At 41.6% G+C, this 19,593-nt stretch overlaps 1 protein-coding gene across 1 annotated transcript in view; it reads right to left on the bottom strand.

The window, feature by feature from the left end:
- Window positions 1-320: 320 nt before the first annotated feature.
- Window positions 321-19,593, bottom strand: part of LOC103807165 (cytoplasmic FMR1-interacting protein 1) — a gene marked incomplete at its 3' end in the record, with an annotated part of 32,689 nt that continues 13,416 nt past the window's right edge. Inside the window, exons 12-23 of the mRNA XM_009079886.1 lie at window positions 18,933-19,058; window positions 18,469-18,635; window positions 16,623-16,770; window positions 15,083-15,230; window positions 13,263-13,419; window positions 12,930-13,026; window positions 12,532-12,608; window positions 12,330-12,438; window positions 11,642-11,761; window positions 8,767-8,966; window positions 2,061-2,194; window positions 321-408 (exon numbers count right to left, since the gene is read on the bottom strand). Of these exons, the coding sequence (XP_009078134.1) occupies window positions 321-408; window positions 2,061-2,194; window positions 8,767-8,966; window positions 11,642-11,761; window positions 12,330-12,438; window positions 12,532-12,608; window positions 12,930-13,026; window positions 13,263-13,419; window positions 15,083-15,230; window positions 16,623-16,770; window positions 18,469-18,635; window positions 18,933-19,058 (1,571 nt within the window). The remainder of the gene's footprint in view (window positions 409-2,060; window positions 2,195-8,766; window positions 8,967-11,641; window positions 11,762-12,329; window positions 12,439-12,531; window positions 12,609-12,929; window positions 13,027-13,262; window positions 13,420-15,082; window positions 15,231-16,622; window positions 16,771-18,468; window positions 18,636-18,932; window positions 19,059-19,593) is intronic.

Raw genomic sequence — 19,593 nt, 5'->3', positions numbered from 1 at the left:
TGTACAGCAGCAATGTCCTCCTGCAGTTCATTCAGATATCCTCAATTTCAAAATACATTAGATTCAAGAATAAAAATACACTCCTGCAAAACTTTGAAACTACAGAGAGTCAGGAATATTTGCTACTATAGGCATGTCTAGTTATGAAATCTGCTCCACGAAGAGCCAGGAAGAATCCTCTCCATTGCTCCTGTTCATATAGAAAAATAACCTGATTTCTGAAAATGTGTAGCTCTCAGAGTAAAGATCACCAACTCATTTTAATAATGTAACCTGACTGATAATAAAAAGTGCTCCCCAGTTAATCCTCTGTCACTCACCCCACTGTATCATCACTTAGATAAATTAAGTTAGCAATCTCTATGACATTCAGTAGGGTTTTTGCTCTACACTGCATCTGGTCTGCTCCTAAAATAGTAAGGAACACATTAATATAAGAAAATCCCACTTTGCTATAATTTACTGTTCCCTGTTGGAGAATAATTACATAAGACTCTTCACAGGACCAGACAATGAGCTGTTAGGTTCCACATTAAGACATGTGAATCCTCTTCCACCTCCTTTACATTTCAAAGACCTGAAAGTTTTACAAATGCAGCAGATATTTTAGGACTGAAATTTGTAACTTCTGACCTACCTCTTCAGCTAGATTGCTGGTCAGAGATTGCACCATATAACTAGGATATGATGAGAGGAAAATAACAGGAAGACAAGGATTAATTATGTTCATGCTTAAGTGGGAGGTAGATAATGAAAGTAGCCAGACGTGACACTTACTGCACATTTGTATAAATTAGATATGCCATATCACTTGTACATAATTTTGAAGGGGTTTTCCCATCCTATAATTTGATCTTTATATTTTCATCTATCTTTTCCGTACTCCATTGAGCCTCCATGATACTCTAGAAAGCAGTGTCAAATTTAGAGTGACACCTTGCTAAATGCTCTCGAAGGATTTGCTGCAGGTATCACTGCTAGTAGATCAGTATTTCTCACTGGATATTTAAAATGCAGATATATCTTAATGTGCTATGCCTTTAACTGTCACTAAGACTCAGGTAATAATTCTGCAGTATAACCACACAAATCTGCAGTGATGAGGAGAACAATCTATTACACACAGGCACAGCACTGGTGCTGTGAATACAGGCTCACGTTCCTCACCTGGGCAGCTCCAGGAAAGCAGTATTTCTCACTGGATATTTAAAATGCAGATATATCTTAATGTGCTATGCCTTTAACTGTCACTAAGACTCAGGTAATAATTCTGCAGTATAACCACACAAATCTGCAGTGATGAGGAGAACAATCTATTACACACAGGCACAGCACTGGTGCTGTGAATACAGGCTCACGTTCCTCACCTGGGCAGCTCCAGGAAAGCCCACGACTCCTGTGCCATCTTCCCCCCTGCCACCCACATCAGCTCCTTTCCACCCTTAGCGCTGGGGAGTGCCTTAAGGCACAGAGAATGTGACTGCAGATCATGTACACTTCCACTGAAAACTTGCATAAAGCTTCCAGGCCCTCCTGACCTGCAATGCAGGAAACGATGCTAATACAGGAGATGAGGTGGCAAAACTCCAGTTTCATCCCCACGACTTCAGGGTCCTTGGGCTGAAGATGCCAAAGGAACATGACATGTTTTTATAGATAATTTAAGCAGTTTTGTATCTGATAGTTTAAGATGGTGATAATCTATGTCCCTTTCAAATCAGGTAATATCTGAACCAGTTTTTCCTATCTATCCCTTATTTTTATTGCCATCACTGTCTCCATCACTGTCACAAGGGAGCAGCTGCACCCAGCATGGGCTCCTGTTCTCCAGATGAGTAATTAATCTTTTCTCTGAGTCTGCTCTGCTGCTGTAAGCAACAGTGCAGGGAAAGGGGGTTGAGAGGACTTATTTTTAGCTATGTCAGATTAGCTGAAACACGGTGAGCTTCACAGCAGAGTCTGGAAAAAAGTGTATGTTCAACTTAAAATACTCACAAAACATACTTCAGCCCATTTCTAGTAACTTCCATATACCATAGTGTCTATAATTAGAAGGATACCTTTAAACATTAGCAAACCATGAACATAAAGGGAATTAAATCCAACCTTTGTTCCATAGAGATACTGTGGTTGTGCATTAGGCTGCTTATCTCGCTGGAACTCCTGAGAAAACGGCAGCACAGTCCGAACAAACCTGTTAAAAATAATAAAGAATCCATTAATTATACTTAGGCAGCAGGTGTGCACCCAATGCCCCTCACCCTGTACACCACTGTCTGTCTCCACACAAACCCAAAGCCAGAGGTGCCTTTCAGCCCCAGCAGGCCTGGGGAGCCTGAGAGCAGGACACACAGCACAGTGCAGCCAAACACTCACTGGGACCCTGTCCCTGCAGGGCTCTTCCTCACCTCCACTCCAGCCCAGCCAGCAGGGAAGCAACTAACAAAGCAGCACTGGACTCTCACAAGGAGCAAGGAAGCTCCCTGTGCTTCCAAAATATGGTCCTGAGAACAAAGTACACCTCAAAGAACAACATTACTATGCAATGTTTAGGAGCTTTTCCCCCCAGACTCACAGCAGGATGAACATGTTGGACTGTTACCTTTAAAACCAGCCATGAGGGAGGGTACAATCCTTGTAGCAAAATCAGTGTTTCAGAGGTTTGATCATACTTCCATGTGAGCATGTCCCAGTACGAATCATGTTTAGCTTTCCCTTTGCATACTGCTAAGAGGATGGAAAGACACGGAGCAGTGCACAAGGCAGATGTGCTGCGAGGGAAGGAGTGTGAAGAGCTGTGCTGGAGCAGAACTCTGTGAGCATCAGCTCCTTGTGAAGCAGCAGCACAGAGCTGCCCCAGGACATGCACTGCCTGTGAAATGTGCAGCACACAATACTGCAATTCTGACTGTGCTCAGCTTCACTACGCTGAGAAAATGATTGCTGCATGTGTTTACAGGGTGGATGGCTGCTTCCTTTTTAAGGTGATAAAAAGGATGGCAAATGGTGCACAGCAAAGAGGGAGAAGAGCTGTTTAAGAAGTGTACACCAAATGACTGTGACAGATCAGGCTGGTCTGAGTGATAACTCAGCAAAATAAATGTATCCAGGACAAAGCTTCAGGAAAGGATGTTTGAAGTACATTATCATATCATAAGATATAATTGTATCTTGATCTGGTTTTGTTTAAAATGGGTATTAATTTAATCAGCACACAAAATAAATTATTCATTAGTAACTTTTCCTAGAAAGAACACAGACATTCTATTTTTAATACATCCATTTTCTAGCTGAAAACAAAACCAGCCATGCTAATCAAAAATCTGTTTCACCCAGACATGTATAAATCACACCATGCTGCTTACACTTATTTCTACTGTGTTTTATTTCTGAGTAATCTGAATCATTCTTGTAAGAATTTATAACTTCAGGACAAGGTTTTCTGTCCCTTTTAACCTGCTCACAAACAGAGACAGCTGCTTGTTCATACCTAGTTCAGACCATCTTTCCAAAGGTACTTGAACTTGCTGCAATCCAGAAAGCATTTGCAATTAGAGCTTTTGGGGAAAAATACATCATTTATATGTATTCTTTTAGATAATATGTATTATTTAAAACTCCTTAGATTTAGATTTCCTCAGTTTACAAGTTTCCCCCTGTCTCTCTCACTTACATAGAAACTGAAAACTCAGTTTTTTGTTACCTGAGCCTGTTTTCTGCAGATACTTCATTAATGAGTTTACCAGAGATGATGTAAACATTTGATGGAATAGAAAGTAATCTGCAACATGTGACAGTGCCAGAGATTACCCTATTCCCCCTTTTTCTCTCCAAATCCCATTCCTTTTTAAACTGACATCAATTTTCAAGCCCTAAGAACATCTCTGAAATGAAAGAAATCATAAGACACACCATGTCATTTGATCTAAGACTGGGTTTCAGTGTGCAGATGTATTGAGCCAGAGCTGATCTGTCATCACTAAATTAAAGCCCTCACAAGGAGAAGAGTGTATCAAAATAGAAAAGTGGGTGCCTCCCATGACTTTGGAAGCTACAACTGGCATTCTTAGGGTCTGCAAAAAGGTATTGTGAATATATCTGAAACATAATGTCATAGGGAGCAAACCAGTCAGGCTGTGTTTGGATTGAGAAGAAATCACAGCCTCAGAAATCTAATACTGGAGAAATATGTCTGAGACTCAGTCCCTAAGTTTCAGTACTTAGCACAGGTACAAGCACAGGTAACTTGTGTGTGTTTCCCAGTGTTCCTCTACATTCTTGGGGGTTCCTCCATTTCTAACACCTCAGAATAATAGCAAAATAGTCTTAAGGCTTTCTTAAGGACTTGAAGCAAGAACCTATTTTATACTTTCTCGGGCGAAAGAGGTCAAGAGAAGAAAAACAAAAAAAAGAGCAAGGAAATTGGAGCAAGACTTACAGTCACTTGCTATGATATGGAAAGGCAATGTCTAAGGCTAAAGATACAAGAGGCATTGTCCTAGGAGATAGGTGACTAATCCAAATATTTCATTCAGTTATTAGAAATTCCTTCCCTCAAAACTGTCAGCTATATAGAAACCGTCACAGTTCAGCATCATTTGCTACCCTTCAGACTTTTTCAAGGTGTGTATGTGCTCCCTTTCTGCCATCCTGCTGCTTGGCTTCCTCCTGCTCCTCTCCCAAGGAAAACAAACATCTCTTCGAAGGACTGAGCATCAATGCTAAAGTTAAGCAAGTTTTTCCTTTCCCTTGGATACTGACTGGATGCAGGTTTCAGCATACCCCAAGATAATCAGTTCTCTTCATTTTTAATCAGTGTTGATGATCTCCCAGCAATTTATCCATTTCAATCAGCACAGGTTGTAAGCAGTCAAAGTAGATTAAGCGGATGAAAAGCCTTCTGGCTTACCAGAGCTTTGCAGCAGTGATTCCCAAAGGACAACATGAGCCCCCAAAGTATTTTAGGGATCATATTATTTAATATCAGTGTCTCTGCGAGACCTACCAGGAAGGAGTTAATAGTGAGTACTTCACAAAATAACCTAAATGATTCTGTGGTTCTAATTACCAATAATCTATTTAAGGAAACATCTGAAAGAGACTACCAGGTCAGATACAATCTCATTCATGTTTTCTGAGCTTCATCTCAGAAGTGATAAGATACCAGAACCTTCCCTCCCTGCTCCTACAGAAAATGTCCCTCCACACTTCCCTGTCCAATTGGTCTGAATACTTTGAACTTCCAGCCTTCTCAAATTAGTTTGCCTTGTGTACCAGATCTAAAGGTAGCCCTACACCTCCTCCCTGAGTGAACGTTAGAGCTAACTGATCCTTCTTGAACGTGGATGTCAAGATGGAGAGAACAGGAGGCTACAAACTGCAGCGTGAGGGAACAGGAGGCAAAACACATGAAAGAGCAACAGATCCAATTGCCAATCCATTGCTATCACTTTTCCTTTTGGCAGAAAGGCTTTTTGGTTGGTTGGTTGGTTGGTTGGTTTTTCAGGTGGGGAAAGGTAGCTGACTACAGTCACCCCTACTTTGCATGAGCCTCTATCCCTGTGCCATTTGGCTCTCTGTAGCACAGACTAGGTAGTTTTCACTGCCAGTGCTGCTTTGCAGGTTTGCTCTAGCACTGTCTGAAAGGGCTGAATTTTCTTCTGAACAGTGACTATCAGAGTATATGCAACACAAGAAGACACAGCTGTTCTCTTGTGAAAACTAACCTCAAAAGCAGTATGAGAGAGACAGAGCTTGCAAAAGGAAGGGGGAGAGGCAGGCAGGAAGAGTGAAAAATAAAGAGCTGGTCTTTTTGTTCATTCTGTGACAAATCTGTATCCTTGGAAGAAACATGTCATACTGCATTTGGAAGAGTGCTATACATGTGAATTTTTACCAGAGAATACAGATTGGGATAATGTGTTGAGAGGAGATGGAGCTACTGGTCTGACTGCTGCCTCCAAAAGTTGTGTCATTTGTGTCAAGATGATAAATATCAGTCTGTCTCACACTTGCTCCTCTGTTAGTCCTTAACACAAAACAAGCTCTCATGGAAGGAAAAGACCAGCTTAGAATAAGTAAAGAAGGCAGAAAAAGGAACACTGCAGACAGTGAAAAAGGAGAAATAATGGAATTGTAGAAGTTGCCTTTGTGTCACTTGGATCCTCTGGACAGCCACAGACCTCCTAACTCCATAGGGATAGGAAGGAATGAAAAAGTACAGATGCAGGCATAAGCAGGACAAAGATTGCTGGTGTGGATAGACCTCTGGCTTGGAGAAACATGCAACTGAGAGCCAACATGAGAGAAGTCTCTTGAACAATAAATCCCAGGCAGCTTTATAAAAAGGACAAAGCAATGCAGGAAAAAATGTACCTGTAAAGGGCCAGAAATGCACTAACATCCCATCCTATTTGCTTTCCAGCAACACCTAATGGTTGCTGGAGGCCAGCATGCTTCCTAGGAGAAAAACCACCTTGAGTCTCCCTTGTGCTCACACTTGGCCTCTGCCTGTCTGCTGACAGCACCAGGACACGGGACCAGAGATGGCTCTGACCTCACCTGCAGTTCATATGCTCATGCACTATCCAAAGGTTTGTTCTCTTTCTTTCATGATCATCAACAGGTGGATTAAGAACACCCTTGGAATTCCCTGCTAAGGCCCATCCAGAGAGGTGTCCTCGCTCGTCTCCCCATTCCTCCTCCACAGACTGTGGTCCCCAGGCCTGGCCACAGATGAGCAGCTGGCCAGCACTAATGACAGCACATTTTGGATAAATGGCCACTGCAATTATTAAATTGCTAAATCTTTTAATAGCAGTCTCACTGTTTAATCTCAGTACATTACCAGTTACAAAAAATATTCCTAAGTCTCAAATAATTAAACATGCAATGTGTTCCAGCACTTCTGCATGAACAGCCTTAGCCTCTGAACTCAACCTGCAGGGTTTAAACACGTGAACTCTCCTACAGATATTTGAAATTATCACGGTCAAGCACTCTTGGGAAAAGAGCTTCAAAAGGTACTGCATACAAGTTAACTTGACCAACACACTAACCTTAAAACGAGGACCCTTACAGCAAGACAAATTCATAAAAAGCAAACCACAAATGTAACACGTTTTCTGGAAACTGCCTCCAACCTCTCATACCACCTATCTGCATTTTATCATGATTATTTCTCTTTCTTCCAGCCTTTCATTGCTACTTTTCTTCCCTTGTTTACTCCCAGATGTCATGCAAGACATGACCTATCAAGAGTCAGGAATTAAACCAGCAGCTCTCACACAGCTCCTCACTGTGTACTGCTGCACACAATAACCTGTACAGCCACATGCTGAGAGACCTTACCAATTTAAAGCTCATGCTTACAGCAAGGCAGCAACAGGCATAATGAGGTGCTTAAGAACTATAAAAGCACTAAAAATTCCCTGTTCCCTCTTCTCAGCAAAAATACCAAAGGGCACCATATAGCAGCACAGATTAATTCTCTCCACACTGCTGCTTTTGACTGAAACCAAAGCAATTCTGTGATGAAATCAGACACATGGTACACATACTGCCCAAGACCTGGTTCCCTTCACCATCTCTTAAATTGATTATCCTGAATTAATTCCCCAACAAGCTTGAGGATCAGCCTAACTCAATTCTTGGATATAGTTTTCAAACAGACAAGCCTCAGTACTACAGGGTCCTGCTGATGTCCCTTGGCATTTCACACTTGCTTCCCAAGCACTGTGGCCTGCAGTACATCAGCCCTCACAAACACAGACTAAACTGCAGAGGAGCTACTGAATGCCTTTCATTAAAGCTGACAGATGAAGGAGAAGCATTTCATCGAGATTTTCTCTAAATATTATGCTTGTATGATTCAGCACACTGAATATTCCAACGTTGATCTCCAGATACAATCACTGCACAGCAGCTCCCTCGGGAATACATTCGACTTTTCTGTGCAAACAGACTCATGTAACAGAAGTTTCCTGGCTAAAACTTAACCACAGATCACCACTCTCTTTTTTCCCCTCTGCAGACAGAATCTTGGATCTAAATGACAACATAACCATCAGAGAACATGTCAGACAGGGAGAGCTCTCCAAGGAGGCAGTGGAAGATGAGAACAGGCTCCTTCCTCTTCCTACAGCTCAATATTCAGCATCACTTTCCTGTCACTGCACAGGGCTTTAACCAAAACCTGAGTAAAGGCTAAAAGCAACACAAATCCTAAAAACAGCACAGGAGCAGGAAGCCCAGAAATGCAAAATCTCAAACCCTGTGCCTTCCCCCTCATTTAAACCTTAAATCCTACCTTCCTCTTTCTATTTCCATTACTCACTCTCCTTAAAGGCTGCAACTGTAGCTGCAGTGAGTACTGAACTCTTCCCTTCCCCAGGAAACAATCCTGTTCTCACATTAACACAGAATCAGGAATAGAACAGTTGAAGATCCTGTTTGCCAAAATATCTTCCTGAAATGCATTTTGCAGTGCTTTTAGACACACTGTTTTTCAGCACATGGTAACTCAGCCATTACAGGGTCAGACTCTGGATGCTGTGGTTACATGTGACTTCTCTGGGGGACAAATAACAGGTTTTCATACATTTAACAGTACTTGGCAAAATGGCTCATGCTGCTTCATATTTCAAGCAAAGCATTAGGAGTGAAAAACACTAAATGAGTGGAGATGGACTTGCCAGCACTCGATAGGAAGAAGCTGCAGGAGGGTGGTAGAATCAGGGCTGCAAATGAAAAGGCTGCGGTGCTGACCTGTTCGTGGAGCCATTGTAGCAGTAGTTTGGAAGGAAATCGTAATTGAGTTCCCAGAAAACATGAAGAGTGATTCTTCCATATGGGGCTGAAACATTGTGATTGGCTTCTCTGAACATGGCATCAAAGCTGTCCAAGGTCATGTATCTGCTCAGAAGCTTGTGAGTCATTTTGTTTATCTCTATCAAGCCATCAAGCTCCTACAGAAACAGAAACAAAACAAGTGAGTGATGCATTTAATAAAGTGGAGAAACTCAAGAAAGCACATAAATAACCTTGACCAAAGAGAAGACTAGAAAAAAATCAAAATGAACAACTGACTCTCCCTCAGTCTCTAATGATAGGAGCTGGAAAGAATCAATGCCCTTGGGATTGCTTTGTATCTGACTCCCACCAAAAACCTCTGGGACTCTTAGGGTATTTGCTGCAACTGGCCCATGCTGCAGATGGGTCTCATACACGAGCAAAAGTTAAAACTCTGACGTTTAAATGGGGTCAGGCATAGACCTAAAGCATCTTTCTGCATTTCTTACTTCACAAAGTCATTTCTGCTCAGTATGGTAACTGGCGAACTAACTTTTGCAGTACTATTGGTAGGAAAAACATTGCATTTACCATATATCCTGCTCATGGTTTACTCCAGTGAAGAATGTGCTAAGATGTGATGAAAGATCAGATCAGACAGGTAGGGGTGAAGGATGTGATGAAAGATCAGATCAGACAGGTACAAAGGTGGTGAAGGTATCACTAGCTGCAGACTACACACCTATATATCAGCACTGCCTTTGAGAATGTTTCTCCTCTGGACAAGAAATTCCTAGTACGGTTTCTGGCATTTTCTTTCATATCAACTAAAATTAAAAACGTCCAAATCTGACATCACTGCAAATGCCAATCACAAAGAACACAACCTTTCCTTCAGAGGAAAGCCAAGCACTTCTTTGAAAGACTTGTGCAGTGACCTGGTAAGTAAGTGACCAGTGGCTTTGTCTGGCTGTGCATCAAACTACTGCTCACCTCCCCATACACTGCTGTCCAATTTCAGTGCTCCATGTTTCAAAGGACTTTGAAACCTGTGAGTAACAATTGCTTCATGGAAAAAGATCCACTATGACTATTACATTATTACAGGTACTGAGTCCAGTCTGAGGGAGGGAAAAAAAATCTGTCTTGTAACTACCTTAATTTAATTTATTTAGCTCCGCAGGAATTACAGAATACTTAAGCTATTAAGTATCAGTTTCTCACTGAGGAAACAAAGCAGTTTTCAGCAGAAATTATTTTGCATAGAACAGAAAATAAACCCACAAACAAACAAACAAAAAAAACCCAACAAAAAAAAATGAAGCACGGTGAAAGGACAACACTTTAGATCTGTCACTTTCTCACTCAAAGAATGAGAACCTGTGACCTAAGAAAGATCATTGCCAGTTTCTGTTCACCTAAGCCACTATGAATATCATGCCCATAAGAAAGAAAAACCACAATTCAGTAATTCAAAGGTTACAAAACCAAGCACTGAAAAGTCAAGAGGGTCTATGGCCTCAGTATCTGATTTATCTTCAGTAAAGAATGAAATTAAATCAAGGCAGTTAACTGCATGACAAAATGTCACCGGCAAAAAAACCTGCTAAGGCAAGACCGATGATAAACCTTATTGTATAACTTTTAATTTATTTTTCATTCCAGCAGAACTGAATGTGTCTGGTGTTTTTTTTGCTGGCTGCATATTTACTTGTCAAATTCATGCTGTCTGGAAATAAAATTTGGTTTTCAGCATTTTAATCAGCAAACAAACTCAAAAAGACACCTCAATATTGCACAGATGCTCTTCTTCCACAGGCACAAGTCTGATCTCCTTCTTCCACAAAAAAAGTATTTTTGTCATGCTACAAACCCAAACTGCCTGGGTAAATAAACAAGGCTGTTTTGTTTTGATCTGCAGTTTATCTATAAGCACGGACAGAAGTGGGTGTTTACAAAAATTTACATCACAAGAATGCTCCTTTTCCTTATTTCCTCAGGGCAACCCTACACTTTACTCCCAAAGCCCAAGGGTGCAGCATGTTTGGGGTTTTTTCCAGGCAAGGGACAATTTCTCAGGCTCAAGAGGACTCGGCCTTGCCCAGCCCCAGGGGCAGCAGCACACTCAGAGGGACCACGTCAGCTGGGGGTGATGGGGCCAAAGCACCACCTGAACAGAGACACAGGGTGAGGCATGGGGAGAAAAACATCATGGCACATCAGAATGAGTGACGTTCACAAACAGATGCCCTATGCTGGCACAGAGGATGTGCAGTACAGTTTACAGATGGGGTGACTCAGAGAATGCCTTTGGATGACTAAGCTGCTCCTGCTGCTAGGAGGTTTTGTCTGTTGGTCTCTGCTTCTCTGCAAGAGGCTTTCTCAATTAGACTTAGTAAACCAGATAAACTTCAGCCATCAAATTGTATGATTTCACACTTAGAGAAAAACTGAAACAAAACATCAGGGAGAAGAATTTTGTTATTTTTCAAATGAGACTGCTTAAATTATTTCTCATTTATATGTATTTAATGAAGGTTTAGGACAAAACAAGTTTGTCTGTTTTTCATTCAGCCTCTTCTCATTTCAGGAGTGACTGTACAGCTATTTGCTTAGAGTATACTTAGAGAACTTCCAGAAAAGCCAAAGTCCTAATGCCTCTGCCATTAAAAGGCAAATACCAATTTTTAATACTTTTAACAAAAAAAAATCTAGAAAAAAAAGACTAGATGCCTGTGATTCTCAATGACAATAAAAGAAATTAAAACCTAATTAAAATCAATTACATTCCAACAAACCCAGCACTTAGACCCCAAGTGCAGCAGCAGTGCCCTGGCAGCACAAGACTCACCACAATGGAAGTCAGGTCCTCGCTCTCGAAGCGCCCGATGGCCAGCTCCATGGAGCGGTACATCGCCGCCGAGATGCGCTGCGTGATCAGGCGGTTCAGGTCTATCGACCGGCCCAGCAGCTAGGGGGAACACCAAGTTTGGAACTGAAAGGCAGGCTACAGGACAGGCTAGACAAGGACCACGAGACTGCACAGACTAACAGACTCTCAAATTGTCAACTTGCATTCCAAACACACGGAGATAAAGCAGATGGCAAAACCTAGTCCTTCATTTGCTCATGAATTTATAAAATTTACATCCCAACTCTCACAAGAAGAAGTAAAATTACATGTTGCATTTGCATTGAAGCGTTTATATCAGCATTTAATGCTTCCATGACGTTGTGCCAACAACATATTGAAAACTGGTGAAAGACATTACCGGGAAGACAACGTCACCACCCATGACATTCCCATTTGGCTTGAGTTTGCATAAATGCAACAGACATTTGCATTAAAACATGACCTTTTAAGGGTTTTTCCTTAATTTAGTCCTTCATATGGCAAAAAACGCAGATCTCAAATGTCAGTTATGCCACTTCAGATGACAGAACATAAAGCACAGAAGGAGTTTCGTTTACCTACATTAATCAACATCACTGGAAAGCTGCCAAGCAACTGAAATCCAGCAGAGCAGGAGTTAGCTCACCTGCACATGTCTCTGTTTGAGCAGTGTCTCGTAGCGGTTGGACTGCAGCAGCTGGATGGTTGCTCCCTGATTCTTGCACTCCGAGCGCAGCCGCTTATCCAGGAGCAGGCTACCAAGAAAGGAAGAAACCTCTTAAAGTATATTCAACAGCAAAGCAGAGCAGAAATGTGTGAATCAAAGCTCTCACTACTGGAGTAGCTACCTGCCAGCCATTGCCTTGTAGTATGCAAATATTTGGTCTGCCAGCTTGTAGACGAACTGGTCAAAACACAGGTTTACCTTGGGGGGAAAAAAACCTGTGTTTAGAGATACTTAAAAGAGGGAATCTTAGCCAAGACCTCCCACTGTTTTGATAAACATAGTCAAGAAAGTTAATACACCCAAATTTCCCAGTACAAGAGAAGATGACATTCTGTTTTCAGCATTAATGTGAGGCATTTCACACAGGTCTACAGGTTTCCTCACAGCTTATCATCTGGTCAGTCTTCTCAGGATTTTTATCTACAGCTGTTCTGAATGTCTTGTATAGCTCCTGTCCTTTAGCAGCGTTTTCACATTCAGGTACAGACTATGTTTCCCCAGTAGGTAAGGTAACTTTACCTCTGCCTCGATTTCATCATAGAGGAACTGCTTCTTAAATTTAGTGAGTGCATAATGAGCACTGTCATTGTAAAGGTCCAAAGAATACAGAACATACCTGAATGAAAAAGAATTAAAAAAAAGAGTCATGTGTATAGAAATTCATATTTCAATTGTTCATTTCAAAAAGAAAATTCCAAGAATCTATAAATTGGCACAAGAGGAAATTTTATAAAGGTTTAGAATACCTTCTCAATAGCTGCTTCTTAAAAATCAATTAAAGAGTAATGTTACAATAAGGAACGGCAATCACTAAAAATAATCATCCAGCAGAAAAGCACAAGTAGGTCTTACTCCATCATTGATGCCTCTTTGGTCTCCAAAATATGATCTGTCAAAATCCAAGGCATGGACATCTCAATGGGAAACTGGATCCTTCTGCCCATGGTGAGCTCTAAGAAGAACTCCCTGAACCACAGCTGGGACAGATCACAGCACTGCTGCAGGGTTTCTTTCAGAATAAATAAGGAAGAATTAAACTTCTCATAGAAATACATCAGGAACAATACAACTGTGATTCTGATGATGCAATGTGGAACAAAAAAAAAGCAGGTGTGAGTCACTACAGCTATACATAGGCCAGATATGTAAACCAAATTAAAAATGTAAAGCCCACGACTTTTTCAATGAGTTCTGAACTCCACATTGGCCCCCAAAGTGGTGCCTCGTTACAGAAAAAAGAGTGGAAGTAGACCAGACTATCAGTTAAACAGAAAAACCATGCACACCAGTACAGGGTGTGCAATGTAACTCCTCAGCTGGGGGCTGAGAGAGCCACACACTGAACCTGGGAACCAGCAGGTGAAGGAGATAAAACTGCACCAGATCCACCAGGACCACCTCTCCCCATGGAGGACTGAATCACTCCACACGCTCCTGCTGATCAGATGGGCAGGAAATGACAGATGCAGGAGGTAGGATTAAACCACCAAGCTTCTCAGGACTCTGCCAAGGGCACAGAGGTGTATTTCTCACCTCTCCAGAAACACTCAACAGAAACCTTCTTTTGCAGAAGGCCTGTGAACCAAAGCAGGAACGAACACTTTACACTGAAGACCTTCTGAAGACCTTTTGCAGTGCTGTTCCCCAGTAGCATTACGACTGACCTTAACAGGCTTCCCCTTCTCTGAGGGTAAAGGAGACCCGTGGCAAAACAAAAATGAAAGACAACACAGCATGGTGATGACAAAGACTAGGTACACTCAATGTCAGTAGGTGAATTCTTTAGGACAGCATGTTTCCGATTACAATTAACTGAATAGCAAGAGTAGTGAAATGACATCAAATTTACCACAACAGAGAATTTGTTTCCTCTGTACTTAAAACAAAAACAACAAAAAAAAAATCCCCCAAAACACAAAAAATGCTTCCTTTTTAAAATTTCAGTTTGTACAGGCCTATCTGTCCCTTGTTTATATAAATACATATATAAAGAAAATAGAAAAGGGAGGTAACAATATGGAATTTGACACATTAAAAACAAACGCAGAACAAGTCAAAATAAAAATCCCACCACAATGCTAAGTACCACATCTCAGAAAAAGTCTGGACAGACTTAGGCTTTTGATAAATAGACCAAAGGTAAGTTGGCTTAGGCAATCGGAAACATTTTCCAGGTCGTGTTAGAGGTGTTAGGACATGCTAAGCTGGACACTGATCAGCTACATATCTTACCACTGAAATTTATCAAATGAGTGTAGAAGAAAGACTCGCGGTGGAATTTTTCTATGTCCAATATGGTGGGCCCCTCAAGGCTACTTCTCAAGGTTTTCTTGGAACCACTTTTGTCAGCAATGAGGGACTCTAACATGGTTCTCACCATGTAAAGCTGTATCATTAAAGGAAACAATTACGGTGGAAAGGGGTGGGGAAAAAAGGAAAATACACATGGTACATTAGTTGAGCAACACTGAGAATGTATCTATCGGTAAGCGACTGCTCCTCCTCCAGCTGAACACTGGCACCGTGTGCTAAAACCTTCGGGGCGAGAGGAGCAGAGCAGACAGAGCCTACCCCTGCCAAGGGCACCTGCACCAAGGGCACCTCCACTGGCACCACCTGCAGCAAACAGCACACACCACCACAAAAAGGAGAAGTAATAAGGAATGTCTTACCCCCAAAGTTTAAAAGAGGCGGATAGATGTAGGACTGCCTCAGAAACTTGTGTGTCACATGCAATAGCTTTTCCAGGCCCAGAGACTTGAGCTGCTTCAACAGCTCAGCAGAGTTCAAGGACTCTGTCATAGTGCGAACCATGAAGAGCTAAAAACCAACAGACAGGGGCAGGCGGGGGAGAGAATCCGTTAATAACAACACAGGGGTGAATGAGGAAGGGAAACAGAAGCAGAGAAAACAGGTTAGTTTGTTACAAATGGAAAGCAGCACAGCAAGCATGCAGAGCAGGTCGGACAGAAGGTGTTGTTCAGAAAAACCACTGCAACCTGGGGCTTCCTCAGGCAAAGGGAGGAGCTCCCACTCCTTCCAGAGGATGCTCAGAGACACATTAGCTCAGCCAATGATTTCACAAAGATTTCCAAGTATCACCGTTACCAATTCACACACAGCCACTCTAGAACCACATGAAACTGAGAAAAAACTATCTAAAAGAGAGAGATTTGAGAGCTGTCTCTTCCTCCTGCCAGCCACGACAGCCAAGTGTGCCAGCCAGGAGAGAAAGAGGACAGGAGCACAGACTGAACAGCCTGCAGCAGGTGAAGCAAAGCCCTTAAAGCACAGGACAAGCACACTGGTGGTGATATTTAACTTCTTTCCCTCCCCAGAAAATTAGAAATCAAGGCAATTTTTTCCGATTACCAAAACAAAACCTTCATTGAACCCATCTTATCACAAATTCAGCAACTTTTAATTACCCAAGATTATTATCTACACATGCTCTTCCCCAGCGATTTTAGCTGTTAAAAGGTTGTCTTCACAAACCCCAGTTGCCTTCCATTTTTCACCCAGTGATCATTTTCTCAGATGAGCAATGAATATCAGACCATACACTCTCCAAACAAATCCACAAATAAAATAAAATAAGAGAATTATATGGAGGCAACAAGAATGAGCATCTGGGTATGGGATTTCAATGACAACCAGAGAAAACTCTTGAAATACCTCTTGCTTTAGTGGCAGTAGCAGACTAAATAGATTTTGGGGAGTTCTGTCACTCATGACTGAATACTATGAGGGATCTTGTCAGAAGTCAAACACTCTCCCAAAATCTACAGGCATTCATTTATACTTCAAACATATTTTAAAACTACATTGACATCTACTGAGTAATGGGATTTACCAAAAAAATTTCACCACCCATGCCAGAGAATAAAGTCAGTCAAGAGATAATCCAAATAGTTCAAAAATAATATTTTAAAAGAATTAGGTGCTCAATGAGAAAATATTTTTTTCCCAGGAGATCAAATTAAAGGAGATTGAACACTTGGAAAAATTATGCATCAGAGCAGAAAGTTACAGCAATCCAGAGAGAGGATTTTGGTTAAGCATATATATTTTTGTAAATATAATTCAGAGTAGATTTTTAGCATTTAAAAACCCCACAATAAAACCTTCAATTTTAAAATCATTCAGGACAGAGAGAAAACACCTCATGCAACAACTGTTGACAGATATCACAAGCACCAGACAGGAAAATACCTGAGTACTGGAGGGTCCTACTGCACGTCTTGGGACTTTGATGTCAAACCCACTCTTGGGGTCCTTCTCTCCCCTCAGCGCTGGGTCATTGAACGGCTCATGTCCTGCTTCCCAGTCACACACAGTCTTTCTTATGGCCTGCAAGACACTGAACACAATGCACACCCCTTCACACCAGTGTGTGCACTGAGGAGAACGTTTTCCTCTTTTTAGACACTCTTCCACAAGCACAGAAACTGCAACAGCAAGCAGGAGCTCGGGGTAACTCACAGCAACAATTCCACCAACAACTTCAAGAATGTCACAGCCACAAAACAGTCACTAATCCCCCAGCCACAAAACAGTCACTCCATGTTATTTATCAAAAAGGATAGTCTAGAGCCCTTAAAGACCACCTAGTTCCATCCAACCCTTCTGCCATGGGCAAGGAACCTTCCACCAGCCCAGGCTGCTCAGAGCCCTATCCAACCTGGCCTTGAACACTTCCAGGGATGGGACAGCCACAGCTCCTCTGGGCAACCTTCACCATCCTTTGAGTAAAGGATTTCTTCTAATCTAAGCCTGCCCTCCTTCAGCCTGAGGCCATTGTCCCTTGTCCTCTCACTATCTGTCTCTCTCCCTTCTTTTTGTGAGGCCCTTTCAGGTACTGCAAGGCTGCAACGAGGCCTTCCCAGAGACTTTTCTCCAGGCTGAACAACCCCAGCTCTCTCGGCCTCTCTTGATCCCTCCGACCATCTCGTGGCCTCCTCTGGACCCTTTCTAACAGGTCCACATCTTTGCTGTGCTGAGGACCTCAAAGCTGGGAGCAATACTCCAGATGGGAAGTTGAATTAAAATTCAACCAAACCAAATTCATATCAATATGAATATATGAATTAATTCTATTCATATTCATAGTAAATCAAACCAAAGCATATTATTAACCAAACTAAAGAGAGACAACTCTAGTTTTCAGGAGAGCTCCAGAATTCAGCTGGAATTTATACAAAGAGCTTCCTCCTCCTAGCTCCAAACACTGAGCTGGAACTCAGATATTTGTCAGGACACAGCCAGCTGTATCCTGTGAAATGCTGAATGACTGAGGAAATGTCTCCTCCCAAATCTGAGCAGGTACTACAAAAGTAATCCTTTGCATCTCGTGAACATCCTGGGATAAAAAGACTCTCCCTGCAAACCTGATAATTTGGAGTAATTTGTTTATTTTTAGCTTATGATGGTAGTTTTGTGGCAGTCAGAGATTTTAGTGTGAGTCTAATTAGCCAAGGACTTTCACCTCTAAGAGCTTTGCAATGAAATGTGGGAGTAAAAAATGGTAAGCAAGTCAAGATTAAAAGCAAACACTTAGGGACTAAAAAAATAAGGTCAGGAAATGTCACCAATCGGTGTGAGCAGATGGAGCACTGGAAGAGAAGTGTAAGACTAATAAGACAAAAGAAACAGAAGCTGAGAAATCAGGCAGAATGCTAAGAGAGAAGATCATGGAGCATGATGTAAACATGAGACACAAGGAGAGGAACACTGGAATCATAAGGTGTTGGACAGTAACATCTTCCTTCCAAATCAAAATACTAATCTTTCTTTCAATATTACAGTATTTTTATTTCCTTAAAATGAAAACAAACAACAGGGAACACTTCCTGCAGCAGCCATGCTGGCAGCCATCCCTTAACTTCAGACTTCTTCAGACTTCCAACACATACCCAGCCAAGCTGACTACGAGTACCAGACACATTAGCAGGGGAGTACAGACTTAAAGAGGCAGAATTGAACAGCTGTGCAATTCTGAAAAAAATTGAGTAAGGTTTGGGGGAAAGAATAAAGAAGAAGATGAAATCAAGAACGCTACCTCTGAATGACATTCTTCTTCTTTTTAATGGCTTGTCTTAGTGGCTCTCTAAGTGTGACCTGGGCAAAGTCCTGAAGGGCTGCATAAATAGTATGACGAATGGCATGATTGAAAACACTCTCCATCCGTCCCATCAGCACCTGAAGACCTTTGATCATGGCAATCACCTGCAAAAAACCAACCAAACAACTGCATTTTTCTTATTTTGTTTGCAGAATTGTTCAAAAAGCCCATTTCTAAATACAGAAAACGGGAAAAGGGGAATTGACAAGTTCCAAAAGACAAAGGATAGTTTTCCTGTGTTCCTCTTACATACTGAATGAAGGAGCACATGCTGACTCAGAGTCAGCACAGGGCATGCTGCCTTTTTGCACTGGCATAGAAAATGTTTATAGAGAATGTTTTCCTTAATATAGAATTAATCTTTCGAAAATCTCTATTAAAAAACCAAACATTTATCTTACCTCAACCAAAGCAAACTTCTCCTCACTAGTATAATTGTATCTTGTTGCTCTTTCATACTCTTCTGCATTGTCAGGACAATCTTTATTAGAGTATTTGTCAGTTGGGTGTACCAGCTTCCAGGAATACTGCAGTTCACACAGCAGAACAGGGAGAAAAAAAGATGGGGGAACAAAAAGCAAATGTCTGAGTAACACAAAACACAGCTGGACACAAATAATATGCTTCGAGAAACACTCCAGTGCTTGCATGAATATCTGAAAAACAGTATTTGGTACTATACTCACACCCTGCATAAATTCTGAAACTACTATCTAGCAGAAATCCCAAAGAACGATTTCCCCCCAAAATTCTCCTGAAAACTAGCATTCTCCATTAGCTCAAAAAATGCAATTTAAACTCAGCAGGTAATGCACTTCAGGGTATTTTTTACTGAGCAAATGTTAGCATAGGCAAAAGTTTCATGTCCACTTCAAGGACAAGAAACACAGAAAGACCTCAGAGCATAAGAAAAAAAAATCCATCAGGCTCACAGACAAAAAGAGAAGCTTCCTACTTGGCCAAATATTCACATTTAGATTTCAAAAGGCAACTGGAAACCTACATGGTTTGGAGGGGATGAGAAGTTTTTAAGTTTACTAGACTGAAAGGTGTGGAAACAGA

Source organism: Acanthisitta chloris, unplaced genomic scaffold (assembly GCF_000695815.1).
Source record: "Acanthisitta chloris isolate BGI_N310 unplaced genomic scaffold, ASM69581v1 scaffold24238, whole genome shotgun sequence".
Classification (NCBI taxonomy): Eukaryota; Metazoa; Chordata; class Aves; order Passeriformes; family Acanthisittidae; genus Acanthisitta; species Acanthisitta chloris.
Note: the sequence above shows the minus strand (reverse complement) of the source record. Positions and strands in the feature narration are given on the sequence as shown.